This window comes from Chrysochloris asiatica, unplaced genomic scaffold (assembly GCF_000296735.1).
Source record: "Chrysochloris asiatica unplaced genomic scaffold, ChrAsi1.0 scaffold00116, whole genome shotgun sequence".
Classification (NCBI taxonomy): domain Eukaryota; kingdom Metazoa; phylum Chordata; class Mammalia; order Afrosoricida; family Chrysochloridae; genus Chrysochloris; species Chrysochloris asiatica.
The window spans coordinates 2,094,119-2,115,966 of record NW_006408634.1 but is presented as its reverse complement, the minus strand read 5'-3'; the positions used below and the strand labels follow the sequence as shown (position 1 = coordinate 2,115,966).

Below are 21,848 nucleotides of genomic sequence, written 5' to 3'. Positions count from 1 at the left end.
TCAGATGACCAAGACCTGAACCTTCTTTAAGGAGTTCATGGACCAGTACATGTGACAGCTATATAAAAGCAGGCGGTGTAGGATTTTCTGTAATACAGTGGCCTATTTCCTATGTCTCTAGAGACCAGTCACTTGGTTTCGGGGAGACGGGGCTATCGGTCCTATTGATCGCATCTCTACAAACACAGCTGTTGTACCTTCCAGCACATAATATGGGCCAAGTATTGGGTAGATCCTGAACTTCTTGTAGCCTGCTTTATTATGCTGACAAAGGAAGTACAACTACATTTGTGCCAAAATACTCAACTTTGTTCTCTTTTTATAGAGTTCATAGAAGTAGATGATCTCACCAACCCAGAAACAAAACAATATTGGACAATAAAAAAGGCAGGTTAGTGTCATTTTCTTCTGGGCAAAGTTTTATGTTGGGGTTATTATTTATAAACCTCATTTTTCTTTACTACATTATGTTTTCCTAATAACCACCTATACCTTGTCTATCCCCTACTTTGTATTACTTGAGTTACAACAGAAGAATATAGAATTGTATTAAAGAACAAGTTTCAGCTAATCTGGAAGAACAACTTCTGCCCTGAAGCCACTGGAAACTTTTCTATTGTCACCGAGAGATACAAGGCATTGATCCCATTCTGCAATCCTCAAATACTTACGGGGCCACTCACCCACACCGTGGTGCTGCACGGGACTGCTGGCGTTGGGAAAAGTACGCTGGCCAAGAAGTTGATGATCGACTGGACAGATGGCAACCTCGCCAGGAGATTCCAATTTGTTTTCTATCTCAACTGCAAGCAACTCAACCAGATGGGGCCATGCAGTTGTGCTGAGCTAATTGCCAAGGACTGTCCTGAGTTGGACGACGCCTCTCTGGAGGTGATCGCCAAGTCACAGAACGTCCTGGTCGTCATTGATGATTTTGATGAGCTGAGTTACTCCCCTGGAGCGCTGATCCATGACATATGTGATGACTTGAAGACACAGAAGCCGGTACCCATCCTCTTGAGCAGTTTGCTAACGAAGAAAATCTTGCCCAGAGCAACAATCCTGATCACCACTCGACCCTGGGCACTGAGGGAACTCCGGCTCATGTTGGGAGAGCCTCTCGTATTCATAGAAATTGAAGGCTTCTCAGAAATGGACAGGAAGAGGTATTTCTTGAAATACTTCCAAGATGAATATGAAGCCATGAGAGCCTTTGACTTGATAAAGAACCATACAGCTTTGTTCCCCATGTGCTCAGCACCCATGGTGTGCTGGCTCGTCTGTAAGTGTCTGAAGCTACAGATGGAGAAACGGGAGGACCCCACTGCCACGTGTCAAACCACCACATCTCTATTCCTGCATGTCCTGTGCAATCAGTTCTCACAAGGGCCTGACGGCTACCCCCGTCAGTGCTTACAAACCCCATTGAAGGTTCTGTGCCTCTTGGCCGCTGGGGGTGTGTGGACACACACATCCAGGTTTAATGAAGAAACTGCCAAGAGACTTGGAATGAAGGAATCCGAGATCAGCCTTTTCCTGGGGAATGTCCTTCAGAAAGACAGAGACAATAAAGGCTACTACTCCTTTGTCCACCTCAATGTCCAGCAGTTTCTGGCTGCCATATTTTACATTCTAGAGACTGAAGAGGAGGAGGAAGATTGGGAGAGCTACAGGAAGGACATTGGGGATCTACAAAAGCTGTTCACCACTGAAGAAATACTGAAGAACCCCAACCTGACCCAGTTAGGATACTTCATATTTGGCCTCTTGAGCAAAAACAGTGCCAAGGAGCTGGAGACAAAGTTTGGCTACCGAGTGTCAAGCGGGGTCAAAGAGGAATTGCTGACATGGAAAGTGAAGCCCATCAAGTCCAAACCCTTCTTGTGGTCGGCCATGAAGGACACTTTCCGCTGCCTCTATGAATCTCAGGAGGAGGAATTTGTGAGGGACGCCATGGCCCCTTTCACCGAACTGTCTCTCCACCTGAGAGATGAAATCGACATGACACATGCAGCTTTCTGTCTCAAGGGTTGTCACAATCTGCAGAAGCTTTCGCTGAAGGTAACAAAGGAGATGTTTGTGGAGAATAAATCCTTGAAATCACACCCTGAGGAGGAGAGGTAAGGAGAGGACTCATTTTTCACTCTGGTTTTGCCGGTCTCCGGCCTCCTCCCATGGTCCATTGCAATGAGGCCAGACTCTTCATTCCTTGTTTGTTGCTGTTGAGTCTGTTCCGACTTGTGGGCAGAGACGAGCCTGTCCAGTGGGGGTTCGAGGCTCTTCAGAAGCAGATCCCCCCAGCCCTGTCTTCAAGGCTCTCCTGAGTGAGTTCCAGCCGCCAACCTTTTTGGATGGTGTTTGAGCACTTAACTATATATAGCACCCAGAATCCTCCCTGCTTTTCCTTTCTTAGTTAAGTACCATTGAATTTGTTCTGACTTGACGACGATTCTGTATGGGATTGTGAGGCGCCGCTGCTCCTCAGGGTTTGAACCACTGACAGTCGTAAGCACTCTACTACTTATCCTACAGTATCACAATTTTTCCTCCTCTTGAACTTTCTTCCTGCTTAATATTCAAAGTGGAGGAGCTGTGGAGCCAAACCCTGTTTGATATTGAATTTATCAATCTAACATTCTTCAAACACAGTTTGGTGAGATCAGTTCAATCTGTCTTGTTATGTAGGCATCACCAATGTCTTCTGTCAAATTCTTCATCTCCATAAACTTGAAAGCTCGTTGATTACTTCCCCTTGCTCCCCTTCCTTCCCTCCCATGCTTGGGAACCCCTCTTGTGCTGATATACATCTTTATAGTATCCTTCACATTCATGAGATCATACAGCGTTTGGCCTTTTGTCACGGATTTAGGCATATTCTCAAGGGTCAGCTATGTTGTGAATGTACCAATATCTCATTTCTCTTTACGCCAAAGTGTACTATTCCACTGTAGTACATGCGCACTGTTCGTCCTTCATCTGTTGCTGGATAATTAGTTTGCTTCTACCCTTTAGCTGTTGTGAATGAGCTCATGCCGGAATGAACATTAGTGTCGCATACATAGTGTCATATGCATGCTTTTTGGACTAGTGTAGTGTTGTAGGATAAGCACTGGACCATAAGGTCAGTTTGAATCTCAAGGCCGGTAGTTCAAACTCACCAGCCGCTCCTCAAAAACCCTATATATGGTCACTGTGAGTCAGAACCGACTCGACCGCACTTAACAGTCTCTACAAAACAGACTGTGAGGTCTTCCTCCTATGGAACTAGTTGGTGGGTTTAGTAGCTGAGTACTTGATCATTTATAGGCTACAAGATCTCCTTGGGAGGATATGTAAATAGACAATTCTCGGGAATGATGCATCCTATCAATTGAATAGTCTTGGGAGATTTTTTGTAAAGTATTTGAAATGAGTGTCCTATTTTTACTCAAAGTATCAGGTTCATGCTAAAACTTCACAGTCAAAATGAATTGCCAGTTTCTGAAAACTACAGCTCACCCAAGATCCTGGGAATTCTCTTCCTAGATGCCTCAGCTTGCAGATTTGGACAATGGGGTATGGACTCCGCCATTTCTAGGTCATTGGTATTGACTTAGTTCATATAATATCAACCGAGCTCCTACACACATAACCACAAGTGAGCGCCTACACAAACTTTTCATACTATTTCTAACCCAGTGACTACTAGGAACTTTTAATCTTCCAGGTTCAGACACACATACTGCCTTCAGAAAAATGTGTTTGGCTGGGATTAAAACACAGGTCTGTTTTATTTGCTGTCTTGACTCTTAACCATAAAGTGGGCACAATTCCATGATCTAAACTATGTTCTTTATGTTAGCACACCCACTATCTATTTTCAACAATAACTTACATTACCTACCCCTCCCAGCCCCTGGTAACCACTAAAATGTTTCTCTCTGTAAAGTCTTTAGGTATTTAAAAGCTTGGGGTGACAAACTCAACCTTACCAACTCACCTCTTCTGACTGCTAGATTGATCATTTAAAATCAGTATCTTTCTGTATCATCATACGTACTATGGAGGCTTGGTGTGGCACTATAGGATAAGCACTAGGGACAGCAAGGTCAGTTTGAACCACAAGGTTGGCAGTTCAAATCTACCAGTAGCTCCTCGAAAACCCTATACAGGGTCACTATGAGTCCAAACTGATTTGATGGCAGTTAAAACCATATCATGGATGCCTACTCTTCTTGGAATCCTCGTGTGGCACTGTAGGATAATTGGACCAAAAGATCACTGGTTCAAATCTATCAGCCACTCCTTGGAAACTGTATTTAGGGTCTTCAAGTCAGAACCAACTCAAAGGCACTTAACATATGCATGGTATTGGGCCAGAATAAAATACTTCTTTTCTTCCCCTTGGAATCTTGGTTTGAAATACTCGTTTTCTCTCCAGCTTCCTTGCTAGGTGCCATAGTCAGTTCCAACTCTTGTTGTCAGGTGCCATCGAGTCGGTACCGACCCACAGTGACCCTATGCACAGCAGAACGAAACACTGCCTGATCCTGGGCCAACCTCGCTACTGTTGCCACGCTTGAGTCCATCGATGCTGCCACTTGGCCAATCCATCTCATTGGGGGTCTTCCTCTTTTTCTCTGACCCTCCACCCTGCCAAACATGATATCCTTCTCCAGTGACTGGTCCTTCTGTCAATATGTCCGAAGTATAAGAGACAAAGTTTGGCCGTCTTGGCCTCCAAGGAGCACTCTGGCTTCACTTCTTCCAACACAGATCTGTTGGTTCTTTTGGCAGCCCATGGCACTTTCAATATTCTCCAACACCATAACTCAAACGCGTCAATTCTTCTACAGTCTTCCTTATTCACTGTCCAGCTTTCGCGTGCGTATCAGGTTGATAATACCATGACTGGGGTCAGGTGCACCTTAGTCCTCAAACTGACATCTTTGCTCTTCAATACTTTAAAAGAGGTCTTGTGCAGCAGATTTGCCTAATGCAATACGTCGTTTGATTTCTTGACTGCTGCTTCCATGAGTGTTGATGGTTGATCTGAGCAAAATGAAGTCTTTCATAACTTCAATTTAAGTTCTTCGCTTTTAGCTAGTAAGGTTGTATTATCTGCATACCGCAGGTTAATGAGTTTTCCTCCAATCCTGATGCCGTGTTCTTCATATAATCCAGCTTCTCAGATTATGTGCTCAGCAAACAGAGTAAGTACGGTGGAAGAATACAACCTTGGAGCACCATTTCCTAATTTTAAACCATTCGTTGTTTCCTTGTTCTGTTCAAACAACTGCTTCTTAGGTCCTCATGAGCACAAGTAAGTATGCCGGAATACTCATTCTCCACGATGCTGTCTTAACTTGCCACAATCCACACAATTGAAAGCCTTTGCGTAGTCAGTAAAGCACAGGTAAACACCTTTCTGGTATTCTCGACTTTCAGCTAAGATCCATGTGACGTCAGCAATGATACTCCTCTTCCCATGTTTTCATCTAAATCTGGCTGGAGCCTTTGTAAATTCTGTCAATATACAGTTGCACCGTTTTTATGATAAGCAAACTTTTGCTTGTATGCAATGATGTCTGATGATTTCCACATTCCGTTGGATCATCTCTTTGGAATGGGCACAAATAACAGATGTCGTCTATAGTCACTTGGCCAAGTGACTGTCTTCAAATTTCTTAGCATAGATCAATGAGTGCCTCCAGTACTTCATTCATCAAATAGATGTATGGATGTATATAAAGAAACCATGAGTTACCCACACAAAGCCTACCAGGAAACAGATTTCTTTAAGACATTTTATGTAAGTAGATCTTTGCAAGTTTCTATGAACATTGTTTAACAGTCGTAAAGTAACTTACATGGTCTGCTCCTTGGAAACCCTATGTGTGTAAAGATAACACATTTATATGTAAAGGTAACACTAATAGGTCTTCAAATAACCCTAGTGATAATAATGTGTATTGCTCTCAATGTTTTTCCAATGATGTGCTTAGAATTTTAGTTTTCGGTTAGAATAAACAGAAGCCTGTATTCTTTCTCCAGTGGTATGCGTTCTGCAATCATTTGTTGGATAGTAGTATTAAATACGGAATTCTCCAGAAGCTACAAATTTACTAGGGGATGCAGTGCCTGCACAGTGCAGATAGCTGACACATTTGACATTAACCAGAAGGTTGGAGGATTGTAGTCTACCCACTGGTACCGCTGAAAAAAGACCTAGTTTATCTATATTCAGATAATCACTGAAAATCCTACAATACATACGGGGTCACCATAAGTCAGTCAATCTGGCAGCAAGCGTTTGTTCTGACTTGGTTTGATTATTTAGGGGTATGTAATCAGAGCAATCCTTAGCATCTTCTCCAGAGTGGCCAAATTGCTGGGTTTTGTCTCTAGAAATATTTGGCAAATTCCTTCATCTTAACATCTCTTCCCTTCATTTCTTCCCTGCAGGCACAAGAAGGAGCAACACATTCTGTCTGTCTGGATGGACTTCTGTTCCATGTTCAGTTCAAACAAGAACCTAGTATCTCTGGACATCAATCAAAGTTTCCTTAATGACTCCACAGTGAAGATTCTTTGTGACCACTTAGCCTCCAAAACCCATAATCTGCAGAAGGTGGTGTAAGTAAAATCGAATTGCTGGGTTGAAATCCCTAGTGCTCCAAACAAACGACAAACCGTTGTGTTTTAGTATTCAAAGCGATATTTGAATCTCCCCACACCAGATTCCAAACAGGTGCTGAGGAGACAAGTCATTGAAGAGATTCCTGACCTTACGTTTGGATGAATCACATAAAGTAACTTTAATGAAATGTGAACTATGATTTGGACAATTAGAAAACACCTTAAATGTGAGTGGGCAGGCGACACCACAAGATCCTGAGGGCAGTTTAATGCCATTAGGAAAACCAAAGCTGCTCTTTGGAAACCCTACGCATGGTGGCTATGAGTCTGAACCAGCGTGACTGCCTTTAACATACATAAAGCGGTTTCTCAGCCTTGGGTGAAATTTGGGACTTCTTGGTGTAGAACATGGAGGATGTCTTGTGCGCCCGGTAGCATGTTTCGATGCAGCCCTAACTCCTACTCATTAGATTCTAATAGCACACAGAGCCCCCACCTCCAATGATTGTGGCAACACGTCTGTAGTCATCGCCAAGAGTCCCCGTGGGGGAGGGTAGGTGGAGGTATAGGGGTAGGGTACTCAGTCATCTCTGGTTGAGAACTTTAGCTGTAGAGGCAGAGATTAAATGCTAGAGGAGCTTTGAGCAGTGACTATTGGCATAGGACTTGAGTTCCGGGCCTTGGTGATCTCAGTGATAAGAGTTCTCACTTCTGTAGAAACGCTCCCAGCCACTGCCCTCACCCACAGCAGCCAGGTAGCCATCCGTGAGACGTGCACGCTGCTTCGCTGCTGACTTGGTTTCAATGGAGCTTCTTCCCTAAAAGAAACTAGGAAGAAAGGCTTGATCTACTTACTGTCTGATCCACAACCAATCAAGGGCATGGTGCAGGACAAGGCCGTGTTTGGCCAGTGTATGGGGTTGCCAAGAGTTGGGGGTCAGCTCTACCACAGCCACCGGCAGCAGCGCCACCTTCTTGTAAAAAGCTGCGGAGCAACACGCTTTGCTTGAAGGGCTACTTAGGATTTCTCTCTCACCGAAGTTTGAGGTGACTAAAATTAGAGCCTTGGATAGTTTCTAAAGCTGAAAAATAAGTGCACCCTTTGAGCCTCTGCTGTGCATAGATAGAAACAGAAACTCAAGATTTTGTCTGTTTTATCTTAGGCTCAATAACATTTCACCTGCCAAAGCTTACGAGGACTTCTGCGCTGCTTTCTGTAATCAGAAGACATTGACACATCTGACCCTTCAAAGCAGTGGCCAGGATACACTGCCCTCATTATGTTCACAGATCGTGACCTACCCGGGAAGTAGCCTGCAGTATCTCAGGTATGGCTTAACCAGCGCCAAGAAGTCCACATCCAAACAAAGCTGCCATGAAGCTTCCAGGTTGTTGTTAAATGCCATCTAGTTGATTCCGACCCATAGTGACCCCTGTATAGGGTTTCCAGGGAGCGGCTGGGGGGTTTGAATGGCTGAGCTTTCAGTCCAGCGGCACCACACCAGGACTCCCATGAGCTTACAGAGTGCTTCTCTATAAGTTAGATCAAAAGGATCCCTTAATTCTGATAAGGTGGTATCCCTGGGGTGGCTGAAACCGTGAACCACTCAACTACTAACTGAAAGGTTGGTGGTTCAAACCCATCCAGCGGCACCTCCAAAGAAAAGGCTGGCAGTCCGACTACATGGTGAGGACAGCCAAGGAAACCCTAGGGAACGGCTCGAGTCGGGGACACATGGGGTCACCTTGAGTCAGAACAGGCTCTCAATGGCAACTGGTTTGGGTTTGGGGATGGGTGGGATTTTTCCGATTAGATACAGTACTGTTCAGGAGTTCAGCTTCTGTAAACTTTGAACTTTGAATGACCTGGACAACTATAAGGATAAACCTGAGTCCAAAGAAGCTTCCAGATTCTGGGTACCATCCTCCATCAGGTCCTTCGTACATAGTCCATCATGCTGAGGTTTAGAATAGTAACCCTGGCATCAGTTTCCCAAGGAATTAGCTGGAAGTTGGTCCTTTCCTAGTGGTCCTCTGGTTTGAGAGGGCCCCCTTCCCCTACCAGGAAGCACACACACATGGTTGTTCTAGAGATGATTGTCACCAACAACCATGGGGGAGCAGGGGGGTCATGACTCAACCATAAAAGTAGTAACGGGATAGAGCTTTCAGGTGGTGGTGGTTATGTGCCGTGGAGTCAATTCCAACCCATAACGACCCTGTCCAGGGTTTCCAAGGCTGTAAATCTTTATGGGAGTAGAAAGCCTCATCTTTCTCCCGCAGAACAGCTGGTAGTTTTGAACTGCTGACCTTGCGGTTTGCAGCCCGATTCGTAACCACTATGCTACCAGAGCTCCTTAGAGCTTTCCAATTATTGTTGTTGTTATTAAGTGCCCTTGAGTCGCATCCAACCCATAGTGACCCTATACGAGGAGTGACTGATGAGCTTAAACTGCTGACCTTGCAGTTCCAAACAGCTTTGCAGTCTGGCTCACTAACCCACGTGTAAGATTTCCTCTCATACTTTGGGCATGTTATCAGGAGGGGGACCAGTTTCTGGAGAGAAGGACATCATGGTTGGTAAAGTGGGAGGCCAGCAAAAGAGGAAGCCCCTCAACAAAATGGATTGGTAAAGGGGCAGTTGTGAGGATGGTGTGCAGGCCTTGGCAGTGTATCATTGTATTGTGCAGTGTTGCTGTGATTCAGAAGCTAACAATGCCACCTAACAACAGACCCTAGAGCTTCCATTTTGTAAAGCTGAAAAAACCACTGCATCCCTTTGTTTCTCTCAATGTGTAGTATAGAATCAGAAGCTCAAAACTTTGTCCTTCGTTTTCTTTAGCCTTACATATGGGTCCTTATGTACCAAGGTGGGAGCTGAGAACTTGTATTTCCAACTGTTCTCCCAATGCTGGTGTAGCTGAATTCAAGCCAGATAACGGAACTAGACAATCACACGGTGGTTGGACTCTCCGTGCCTTGTTCTTATTTCTCCTGTAGGTTGGGAGGTGGTTCTGCTACCATTTCACGGTGGGGTGAGTTCTCACTTGCCCTTACAACCAACCAGTCGTTAACCTGCCTGAACCTCACGGACAATGAGCTCTCAGATGATGGTGCAAAGCTGCTGTGTAAATCGCTGAAGGAATCAAACTGCTCCCTGCAGAGGTTGTCGTAAGTCTCTCTCGTAGTCTGTGAAGCCGCATCTTCGTTTGAGGTCTGGGTCATGAAGAGAGGAATGGTGATTACACCTCAAATTGAGAGCCTGGAAACACTTGGTCCCCATTTTTGGTCCTGAGTGTGGTGCAAGTATCTTGTCGTGCCCTTCCCTTCATCCCTTTGTTTGTGATCACTAACACAGAAAACAAAGAAGGGTTGTAACTGAAGACTCGCAGCTTGGGCAGAGCTGGACTTGGGAAGTGAGCCCACCATTTTATTGTCTTTGTGATGCTTCCACAGGTTGGAAAACTGTCGTCTTACAGGAGGCTGTTGCAGGAATCTCTCCGTTTTGGTCAGAAACGAGAAGCTGACACATCTGTGCTTGGCGAAGAATGAGCTTGGGAATGGTGGGGTGCAGCTTCTGTGTGAGGGTTTGAGTGACCCCAACTGTAAACTGCAGACCCTGGTGTAAGTGTCCACTGATTGCCTTATCTTATATGTTAATATATGTGGCCCCACCCACTAAAATTGGTCTCACTAGGCTGAAACCAAGGTGTGGGCAGGACTGGGTTCCTTCTGAAAGTGCTAGGGGAGTCATTTCCTCCTCAGCTTCTAGAGGCTGCCTGCATTCTTTGACTTATGGCCCCTTCCTAATGTTCAAACCTAGCAGCATAGTATCTGGAAAAACCCCTCTGCATCCTTCATCCCGTCTCTTCTACATCTCCTCTGATTCTGACCCTCCTGCCTCCCTCTTACAAGGATGCATCAAACTGGTTCAGACTCAGCAACTCTACACACAAAAGCATGAAATACTGCACTAGCCTCATTGTTAGGTTTCCACTTATTGTTGGCTACAACCGTAACAATCCATCTCATTGTGGGGGTCGTCTTTTTTTGTTGGCCCTCCACTTTACTGAACATGATGTTCTTCTCCAAAAACTTACACCTCCTGACAACATCTGCAAAGTACGAGGCCCGAAGGCCAGCCACCGGTTGTTCACTGCTGAGGAACATTCGGGCTGTATATTTGTTCGCGTGCCATCTAGAGGGTTCTGACTCACAGCAACGCTGTGTAGGCTTTCCAAGGAGCAGCTGGTGAGTTTGAACTGCTGACCCTTCTGTTAGTGGCCCAGTGTTTGTTCATCAGCACCAGTCCGATTGTACATCGGTGATGATGGTAAGTTATGTGCCATGCAGTAGGTTCTGACTCTTAGAGACTCTGTCTAGGTTTTCCAAGGTCACAAAGCTTTGTGGGAGCAGAAAACCTCATCTTTTCTCCTGCAGATTCAACCTGTTGACCTTGTAGTTAACGGCCCTAGTGTGCTACCAGAACTCCTTAGCTGTACATTCAGTACCATTGAGTCGTTTCCTATCCATAGCGATCCTGTCTAGGATTCTGAGGAGTGCTTGGTGAACTTGAACCGCCAACCTTGCAGTTCAAATGACATCGCAGTCCAGCGCATTAACCTACAGCGCCACACCAGGAGTCCAGGTGTACCTGGGGCTCACTCAAAGAATCCAGTATGACTTCTTCATACTGCGAGACTTAACCAATCTACAAAGTGCCTTTCTCCACGTAAAGTCCCATATTCCATGACAGGAATTAAGATAAAGGATTTCGCTGGGGACCGTTAACCTGCTAGTTCTCTGGGTGACGTAATTGGTTTGAATTTAAGGGTTCGAACCGAAAACTGGGTTCCAACCAACCCAGTGGCACCCCAGGGGAGACGCCTTAATCATCTTCTGTAAAATAAAATTAGAACCAAAAGATGACTGGGGGGCAATTGGACTGTAACATAGAATCCCCATGAGTTGGCATTGGCCTGAGGGAGCAACGGCTTTGATGACTTTCCTTTTTGCTTTAGATGATTTTCTCGCCACGAGAGAAAGAGGCTTTCTGTGTTCTGGTAAAGATGGACAGCCTCGGAAACCCTCTACAAGGTAGCTCTGAGTCAGAACCAAGTCCACAGTACGCTACCCACCACCGCACCACCACCACACCACACCATGACTTCATTTCCAAGTGTCCATTTCTACACGTGTCTCAGACCAATGACTTGAAGACGACCATGGTGTTGGAACATTGAGCCGACTGAGATGTTTCCATGTGATTGACTTTCAGGCTATGGAGCTGTGGTATCACTGAAAATGGCTGCGACCATCTCTCAAAGCTCCTCCAAAAAAAGCCGAGCCTGACGCACTTGGATCTGGGTCAGAATTGCCTCGGCATTATGGGACTGATCTTCCTGTGTGAGGCCCTGAAGGGACCAGAGTGCAGCCTGAAATGTCTCTGGTAAGTCATGCTTCGTGAACGAATCGGTCTGAAATGAAAGGTCAGCATAGCAAACATCTCAACTGGTTGTGACTTGGAGGGTCATAGGTATGTACTTGAGCGGTAGAATGCTCTCCTTCCATGCAGGAGAGCGGGGTTTGGTTTCCAGCTAGTGCTAACCATCATGCATAGCTCCCACCCACCCCCATGTGCTACTGTGACGATTAAACAGGTTTCAGCAGAGATTCCAGATGAAGGATGGACAAGGAAGGAAAGGCCTTTTGGTGATCGACTTTGGAAACCAAGCATTGAGAAACCCTATGGAGCACAGCTCTACTCTGACACACATGGGAGGGGGCTGGTGGTGGTGGGGACACCATGAGTGAGAATCAAGTCAATGACAAGGAGTTTGGTTTGGGTTGAAAGGGGCTTAATGTGATCTGGCCCCCTCTAACCTAGAACACCACTCTTGAGATCCCTCCTGGCGCGCTCTCCCTCTCTGACTGCCTTGATGTACCACATTTAACAATCACATACAACCTCGGGGCCTTTGCACACAGACTGTTTCTCTGCCTAGAGAACCCTTAGCCTGGATCTCTGTGGTCCTCTCTTCACTTCAGGTCTCTCTTGATTGATCATCATACCTAGTAAACTCAACTTTGTTGAGAGTCATCAAGTCAGTTCTGACTCATAGCAACCCTGCATAGGGTTTCCAAGCAGTGGCTAGTGAGTTTGAACCGCCGACGTTGTGGTTCATACTGACCTTGTGGTCCAATTCTTTATCCCACAGCATCACACCAGCTATATCTTGCCTTTCATTCACAGGGACTTCAAAAGTCCATGGGAAAATTCCATTCTTAAATTCCATTTTTCCACAAACTTCATCTTACTGTGAGTTGGGGGAAGGTTTACAGACACAAGATCATCAACTTCATTCTGCAGATTACTTGGTTTCATCTCAATGATCACAATCCCCCCTCTACGCAACAACAGTTGTTGTCCTTCTGACTTCCTGTGGTATCCACTTGTATACATTTGTGGAATATGTAAATATCCCACTTTCCTCCCATACCAATTCAGCCGGTGTCTGTCCATGTATCTACGCACAGAACACTGCTATGACAAGGTTGCGTGTATAACTCTTCCATCCCTTTTATCCCTGGTATACCTCCTTGTTTTCATCAGTCTTCTGCCAAACTCCCTCTTGTATATTGTAACCCCTCGTCACCCAAGTTAACATGTGTCTACCTTCTAGCCCAGTGAATTACACTCCCTTCCCTCCCAAACATCTAAGAATGTTTCTTTTAATATGAAAAATGTTTGAGTTTTTATAATATGATCTCATACAACATTTATTTCCCTTCTGTGATTGACTTAATTTCACTCAGCATAACATCTTCCTGATTCTTCCCATATTATAAGGTGTTTTAAAAGAGTCATCATTAAAGTTTGTTTATCCACTCTTCCGTTGATGGGCATTTAGGTCGTCTTCATCTTTGTGGTATTGTGAACAGCACCGTGATGAACATCGGTGCGCATGTACCCCTGTCCTAGCTCATAGTGCTTGTGGATATATACCAAGTAGAAGGATTGCTGGGTCACATGGCATTTCTATTTCCAACTTTCTGATGAAGTGTTACAGTTTTCCCTCGTTGTTGTTGTTAGGTGCCATCAAGTTGGTACCGACTCATAGCAACCCTCTGAACAACAGAACAAACCACTGCCCAATCCTGAGTCAACCTCACAATCATAGCCACGCCTGGGCCCATCATTGCTGCCACAGTGCCAAGCCATCTCACTGGAGGGGGGTGGGGTGGGGGAGCACTCTTCCTATTCTGACCCTCCACTTTACCAAACAAGATACCCTTCTCCAGTGACTTGGCCCTCCTGACAATAGTTTTACAGTTCCACCAGCAAGATAGGAGTGTCCCCGTCTCTCCACATCCTCACCAGCATTGGGTGGTAATGCTTACTGTTAATGTTGGCATGAGATGATCTCATTGTTGGTTTGATTTGCATCTCTAGTGGCTAACCATCATGAACATCTTTTCATACTATTTGATGCCTAGTTGTCTTCCATGGTGAAGTAAGTGTTCATGTCCTGTGTTCACTTTTTCATTGAGTTTTCTTTTTCTTGTAGAGATGTTACAAGTTTCTGTAAAAATTAACGATTAGTCCTCCAGTTGGGTTGCTCCCCTTTTAATCTTTTGGTGAAATCTTGTGCCGGACACCAGTGTCCTAATTTTTAGGAGGTCCCAGGCATCTATTTGTCTTCTGTTGGTTTCTAATCCTTTTTTAGAGTATATTGTTGTTATGTGTTGTTGTGGTTGTGGTTGTCAGGTGCCATCGAGTCGGAACCGACTCATAGCGACCCCATGGACAGCAGAACGAAACAATGTCCGATCCTGGGCCAACCTCACTACCGCTGCCACACTTGAGTGCATCAATGATGCCACCTGGCTGATCCATCTCGTTGGGGGTCTTCCTCTTTTTCTCTGACCCTCCACCCTACCCAGCATGACATCCTTCTCCAGCGACTGTTCTCTCCGGACAATATGTCCAAAGTAGGAGAGACGAAGCTGGCCTCCAAGGAGCACTCTGGCTGCACTTCCTCCAAAACAGATCTATTGGTTCTTTTGGCAGTCCATGGCACCCTCAGCATTCTCCTCCAACACCACAACTCTAAGGCATCAATTCTTCTACGATCTTCCTTATTCACTGTCCAGCTTTCGCATCCATATGAGGTTATTGAAAACACCATGGCTTGGGTCAGGCGCACCTTAGTCCTCAGGCTGACATCTCTGCTCTTCAGTATTAGAGCCCCTAAGTTTGTTCCTAATTTTTCATTGATTTTTTTTTATAGTTATATGTTTTCATATTTAGGTCTTTAATTCACAATTAGTTTATTTTTGCGCATGTGGGAGAGGTAGGTCTTATTTAATTCATTTGCAGATAGATTTTCAGTTTTACCAGCACTGTTTGTTGAAGAGATTCTCTTCCCTGTTTAATGTTTGAGCCCTTTGTCAAAGATCAGGTGATATAAGTGGATGATGGGTTTACTTTTGGGTTCTCCATTCTGTTTTATTGTCTGTGTGTCTGTCATTGTAATACTACCAGATGGCTCTGACTGCCGTGACTCTGTAACTTGATATTGGCAAGTTCGAGACTACACTACCAGCTGCTTTATAAATGATCACGTTGGGGGGTCCTGGACAGAGTGAGAGAAGGTGGAAGAGAACTCAAAATGACAATGACCAGGCTTACTTTATGACTGGTGGAACCCCTGACTTTAGCCCTTAGCCACCTTTTAGAATGATCAACCACTTGAAATCAAAAGGCAGCATGTACCTAAGAACAAAAAATTCAGAAGGGTTAGGAGAGGAGGAGGAATGGAAATAGAACACACAGGGAGGAATTCGGTGATAAGCCATTGTGGGGAGACCCGGTGTGACGTTGTGGGTTAGTGCGCCAGACTACAAGGTCGGCAGTTGCTATGGGTTGGAACTGACTGAGCCGCACTTCGCAAGTCCCACGATGTGTTTTCAATGATGTAAATTCAGCAAGATGTATATGAATGACTGAATGGAAAGCTAGGTTGCTATGTTAACTCTCACTCAGTCTATAATGAAGGTCACATTAATGAATAACCTTAACCTTGGTGTTTTCTCATTAGGTTGTGGGGATGCTCTCTGGTACCCTTCAGTTGCATGGACCTCTCATCTGCCTTGAAATGCAACCAGAACCTAACCACTTTGGACCTGGGTCAGAATTCTCTAGGAAATAGTGGGATAAAGCTGTTGTGTGAAGCTTTGAAGAGTCAACGTTGTCCTCTAACGAAGCTCAGGTACGATTCTTCTAATCTTCATAGTGTGTTCTCCTATGACAGCTGATTGAACATCACCACAGACTTGCATGTAGGTATAGGTATCTACCACTAACACTCAGCTTTTAGCCATTGAGTTTGGTCTGATGGTTCTGTCTGTTCCCTCAGTTACTGTCATGATGAGAAAGGTCACAGGATGAGGCCAGCTCTCAGATTGCAAACATTGTCTAGTAAGTGAACGGTAGCCATGGCGATCCACCATGGTAACAGGAAAGTCAAAGTGCCCAGGTCTCGGAAGTTTATGACCATGCTGTCTTAGTCACAGAGACCAGGGGTCTGAGAAGTCGATGTCAGTCTGCTATCTCATGGAAGTAGTCCACATGTTAGACCGTCACCAGCTGGCTTTCAACCACATGCTTCATTAGTACAAGTTGTCACTGTGTTCTATTGTCCCATGCTTCTCTTCCTGGGAGTGTCCTGGGAGTGTGGAGACTTTTTACAATTCTCCAGTGCAACGTTACACCACTGATGACTTAAAACATAGTTGTCACAGTTGTCAGTGTCTGAAGCAGGGGTAGGGAACGTCGTCGGCCTGTAGGCAGGCTGTTTAAGACCCAGGAAATCTTTTAGTCTGGCCTGGCCAGGCAACTGCGGTTCCAGCTATCACAGTTGTTTGTTGATGTGAAGTGCCATCGAGTCGGTTCAGACCCATAGCAACCCCCGTACAGGGTTTCCGAGGGTGTAAATCTTTATGGGAGCAGAAAGCCTCATCTTTCTCCCGCGGAACAGCTGGTAGTTTCAAACTGCTGACCTTGCAGTTTGCAGCCTGATTTGTAACCACTACGCTACGAGAGCTACTTAGGACTGTAAAATTTCTCCCCCATTTTTGTTACAAAACTTCTACCTTTACAGTTGTGACAGTCATAATTAATCATGATAACAATTACTGTTGAATCATAAGAATATTATCCCCATCTCTTTTCACCAGACCTGTCTAGACAAGACGAAAGCTATTCAGGTAGGTAGGGGGACTCTATCTTTCCCCCCACACACACACTATGAAAATAAATTCTGTCTTGAAAACTTGTAAGCCATTCACTTGGTGCCTTTGTTGCCCCTCCATTTAAAGTAGCCCATCCCTATCAACCCTGTGTACAGAGGAGGGGGATAGGTTTAATTTTTGATGTGAAGACTCCTTCCCTTTCAGTTGGTATTTTGAGCTACTATATCCATAAATAAAGGTCAAGTTCATCAAATTGTAGCCATTTATACTTGCTTCCTTTATCAAATTTTTTTTTTTTTTCTTGTCGAGTTCTGATCAAACCCTCGAGGCTAGGTCAAATGGGTACTACCTGCAAGTTTGGGTGTTCTTGTGCATCTCCCCTCACTGCATATCAGCTGGATGCTTCACTCTCAGCTCTAGCCCTCTGTGGCTGTGTCCTTGTCCATGGGCTCAGGAGTCTCCAAAGTCTCACCACCCTTTAAACCAACCAGCCCTTCTTCTTCTCTCTCATCTCTGTGTTGATGTGGGGACGTCTATGGAATGTGGTCAAACTCAGCCCATTTCTTCATTGCTGCCTTTCCCACTCTTCCACTCACCAGTAGACCAATGTGGGTGCCATCAAGCTTACATGCCTGCTCATGTATTCCCGTGAGTTTCAGTCTTAGAGGTGGGGGCGTTTGTCCTGAAGGGACTTGATTGCTTGCCTTGATAGCTCTCTGGCAAACATTTGTCCTTGTAGTAGCTAATCAGTCTGCCATTTTTGTTTTGGATTTTTTTCCTGCTGGTCTTTCTTTAAAGAATTTTCTGTTCCTATAGCTCCTTCAGGCTGTTCTGCTTGTCCTTTAAAGTGGGTCTGTCCTACCTCAAAAGGTTCTGGATGAGGCTCTGGATCCCGCCTAAGGGTCTGTCTATGCATTACAAAGACTCCACAAGAAGCCTATTTCACTGGGTAGTTCTAGAACCCCTTTTACGTCTTCCAGTGACTTACAGGCTCAAGACAGGCTTACAAGCTTTCCGTAATCATGTTTCCCAATATTCCTTTCTATTCCACTTAAGTGTGTATTTTACAATACTAGGCAAAGGAAACCAATATTCATAGACAGCCAAGCATCTTAACATTATTTCCCCTCTTTTACCCACTCAGACTAAGGAGCTCTGGTAGCGTAGTGATTACGAATCAGGCTGCTAACCTCAAGGTCAGCAGTTCAAAACTACTAGCTGTTCCGCGGGAAAAGATGAGGTTTTCTGCTCCCGTAAAGATTTACAGCCTCGGAAACCCTATACAGGGTCACTATGAGTCGGAACCGACTCTACAGCACATACAAATAATAACAACCCATTCAGACTACGCCTCAATCTTGTGTCACCGAGCCCTGTTTTTCCAAGGTTGAACATACATCACTATTTACCTCTGTCCCATGTAGCCCATGCAAACCTGCCTCAGTGTTCCCCTGTCTTCCGTGTTCTTCCATTCCCCTTCCCCTTCTTATGTAAGCAGTCCCCAACATCCAAGCTATGATGTGTCTGTCTGTCCCCTACCCTGTGTTCTACCTTCCCCTCCCTCCCACCTCTGGTAACCAACAACAAAAAAATTTTTTTTCCCTTTAAGTATAGGTATCTTTTCTTAAGCTGTTACAATAATGGTCTTATGCAATATTTGTCTGTCTGTGACTAATTTGTCCTCAAGTTTAATCCATGTTATGTGGTGGCTTGCAGCTTCCTTGTTTCAAGGTAGCATAGTATTCCATTGTGTGTATGTATCACAGTTTATCCATTCTTGCACTGATGGGCACTTGGGCTGTCTCCGTCTTTTTGCTATTGTGAAGTGCTGCTATGAACATTGATTGGTATGCATATATCTACTCGTGTCCTGGCTTTTGTATCTCTTGTGGATATATACCAATTAGAGGAATTGCTGGATCATAAGGTATCTCTATTCCCAACTTTCTGAGGAAGCGCCATACGTTTTTCCACCATGGTTGCAACCATTTTGCATTCCCACCAGCAATGTAGGAGAGTCCCAGTCTCTCCACATTCTGGCTAGCTTTTATTTTCTGCTTTTTTGAACTTCGCTGTTGTTGCTTATGTGAGAGGACATCTCATTGTTTTGATTTGCATCTCTCTAATGGGAACTCTCTGGTAGCGTAGTGGTTACGAATCGGGCTGCGAACCGGAAGGTCAGCAGTTCGAAACTACCAGCTGCTCCGCGGGAGAAAGATGAGGCGATCTGCTCCCGTAAAGATTTACAGCCTCGGAAACCCTATTCAGGGTCGCTATGGGTCGAAACCGACTCGACGGCACTTAACAACAACAACAACAACTGTCGATGTGTAAGGAGCTCTGGTAGCGTAGTGGTTACGAATCGGGCTGCGAACCGGAAGGTCAGCAGTTCGAAACTACCAGCTGCTCCGCGGGAGAAAGATGAGGCGATCTGCTCCCGTAAAGATTTACACCCTCGGAAACCCTGTACAGGGTCACTATGGGTCGGAACCGACTCGACGGCACTTAACAACAACAACAACAATGGGAACTCTGGTAGCGTAGTGGTTATGAATTGGTCTGCTAATCTTACGGTCAGCATTTCAAAACTACCAGCTGTTCCGCGGGAGAACCAGCTGTTCCGCGGGAGAAAGATGAAGCATTCCGCTCCCGTAAAGATTTACAGCCTCGGAAACCCTGTACAGGGTCGCTATGAGTCAGAACTGACTCCACGGTACTTAACAACAACAATGGGTTAATAAGGAGCTCTCGCAGCGTTGTGGTTAGGAATTGGGCTGCGAACCTCAGGGTCAGCAGTTCAAAACGACAAGCTGTTCCACGGGCGAAAGATGAGGCTTTCTGCTCCCGTAAAGATTTACAGCCTCAGAAACCCTGTTACGGGGTCGCTGTGAGTCGGAACCAACTCCACGGCACATCACAACAAATGGATTAAGGCACCAGACTGCAAAGCCATTTGAACTGCAAGCTCACCAGCTGCTCCTTGGAAACCATATTACAGGGTCGCTATGGGTCAGCATTAACTCGGCAGCACTTAATAACAAATGGCTAATGATCGTGAACATTTCAGTTTGTGCATATCCTGTGCCTATTTTTTAATTGGGTTATTTATCTTTGTCTTGTAGAAGTGTTATAGTTTCCTATAGATTTTAGAACTTAGTCCCCTGTTGATGTGTCATTGCAAGACTTTTTCCCATTCTGTGGACCCCTTTCTATTTTGGTGATATCCTAAGATGCACATGGATAAGTTTATAATGTTTAATATATTCAAATTCTCTATCTTGTCTTTTGTTTGTGCAATTCATGGTAGTCTGTTTGTGCCCTGTATTGTTAAGTGCTGTCGAGTCGATTCCAACCCATAGCGACCCTGTACAGGGTTTCCGAGGAGCAGATGGTGAGCTTAAACCACCGAACTTACAGTTCAAACGACTTTGCAGTCTGATGCATTAGTCCCCAGTGCCACACAAGGACTCCCTGTATTAGAGCCTTTGAATCTGTCCCTATTTTCCCATTGATGACCTTTATAATTGTGGGGTTCACATTTAGGTTTTAATCATGCTGATTTGGTTTTTCACATATGGTGTGACGTGTAAAAAAGGTCTGGTTTCAATCTTTTGCATATAGATTTCCAGTTCTGCCAGCACCATCTGTTCAAGAGATTGACCTTCCTCCCCACTCAGTGTACTCTGGCCCTTTGTCAAAATCAATCGGCTGTATGTGGATGGGTTAATTTCTGCATTCTCGATTCTGTTCATTGATTTCCCATTGTACCGGTACCACTGTAGCCGTATAAACTTGGAAGCCTCTTACTCCCTGATTTAAAAATTGTTCTACATAATGTTTTAAATGACACACTTTTTTTGGAAGTAGATCTTGACCTTTTTTGGAGGTACCTCTGGGTAGACAAGAACCTCCAAATTTCAGTTAGCAGTCAAGTGGGTTAACTGCTTGTACCTCCTAGATAGTCCTCAATATGGTTGCAAGGTAAATCCTAGTAGTGATGTTTCTGTTGTCTCAGGTTTTTTAAACGGTGGTGACTAGGTATAGTATCTCGTATCCAAGGAGTAACTGGTACAGCCTGAGTGGTTCTAGTCTCCTCAGTTACTCCTAGTCCACCGCATACATAGAAGTTGTCCTATTACAGTCTAGGCAGGTATTAGAATTGTCAGACGTAGATTGATCATTCAGTCTCACTGAAAATATAGTAATCACATAGCAACTTTATAGTATTCTAGCATTAAGTGGAAATGATCCTTTACCGATCATCAAATCACTGTGAAACTTGACTCTGTAGCAATGCATACTAACAGAAAGATGGCCCCTACTCTGGGACATCCAAGATTAAGCATATGAAGGGTTGGAAGAAGTCTTCTTGAAGCAGCAAAATCAGATCGAATGTAATTTTTCTTTGTCCCCCAGGTTAAAGATAGACAGCTCTAACATGCAAATGCAAAAGCTAATGCAAGAAGTCAAAGAAAGTAATCCACAACTAACTATTGAGAGTGACGACTATGATCCCGGTAAACAGAGACCTTCTTCTCTTGACTTTCTTATGTAACCCCACACACACACACACACACACACACACACACACACACAGTCATTCCTCCCACAGCGGTGATGGTGAATTTCCTGCGAGTCCTTCTTAGAAGGTGGTGACACATGGTATCTTAGCTTTGATTCTGTCTCAAGCTTCCATGAAACGTGTATGAACAAACCATTTAACCCTGGTATATGTGAAATGTCTTAATCACAAGTAGATCAAAAGAAATAAAGGTGAATGCATTCATAAATGAAGCTGTACTTAACTGAGTTCTGCCAACTTGGGGGCGGGGAAACCCTCCCACTAGTCTTAGAGTAGTTCATCCAAGAAAAGTGATAAAAAAAACCTGATCTCACTGATGAATTTGCCTTGCCATTCACTGTGCGGTTCTGATTTTTCTTGACCTCAAGTCTATACCATGATGAGTATTCCTTAA

At 44.7% G+C, this 21,848-nt stretch overlaps 1 protein-coding gene across 1 annotated transcript in view; it reads left to right on the top strand.

The window, feature by feature from the left end:
- NLRP2 (NLR family, pyrin domain containing 2) overlaps positions 1-21,427 on the top strand; it is a 43,231-nt gene extending 21,804 nt beyond the window's left edge. Inside the window, exons 2-9 of the mRNA XM_006868303.1 lie at positions 599-2,120; positions 6,445-6,615; positions 7,782-7,946; positions 9,619-9,789; positions 10,075-10,242; positions 11,897-12,067; positions 15,720-15,890; positions 21,289-21,427. Of these exons, the coding sequence (XP_006868365.1) occupies positions 599-2,120; positions 6,445-6,615; positions 7,782-7,946; positions 9,619-9,789; positions 10,075-10,242; positions 11,897-12,067; positions 15,720-15,890; positions 21,289-21,427 (2,678 nt within the window). The remainder of the gene's footprint in view (positions 1-598; positions 2,121-6,444; positions 6,616-7,781; positions 7,947-9,618; positions 9,790-10,074; positions 10,243-11,896; positions 12,068-15,719; positions 15,891-21,288) is intronic.
- Positions 21,428-21,848: the final 421 nt, after the last annotated feature.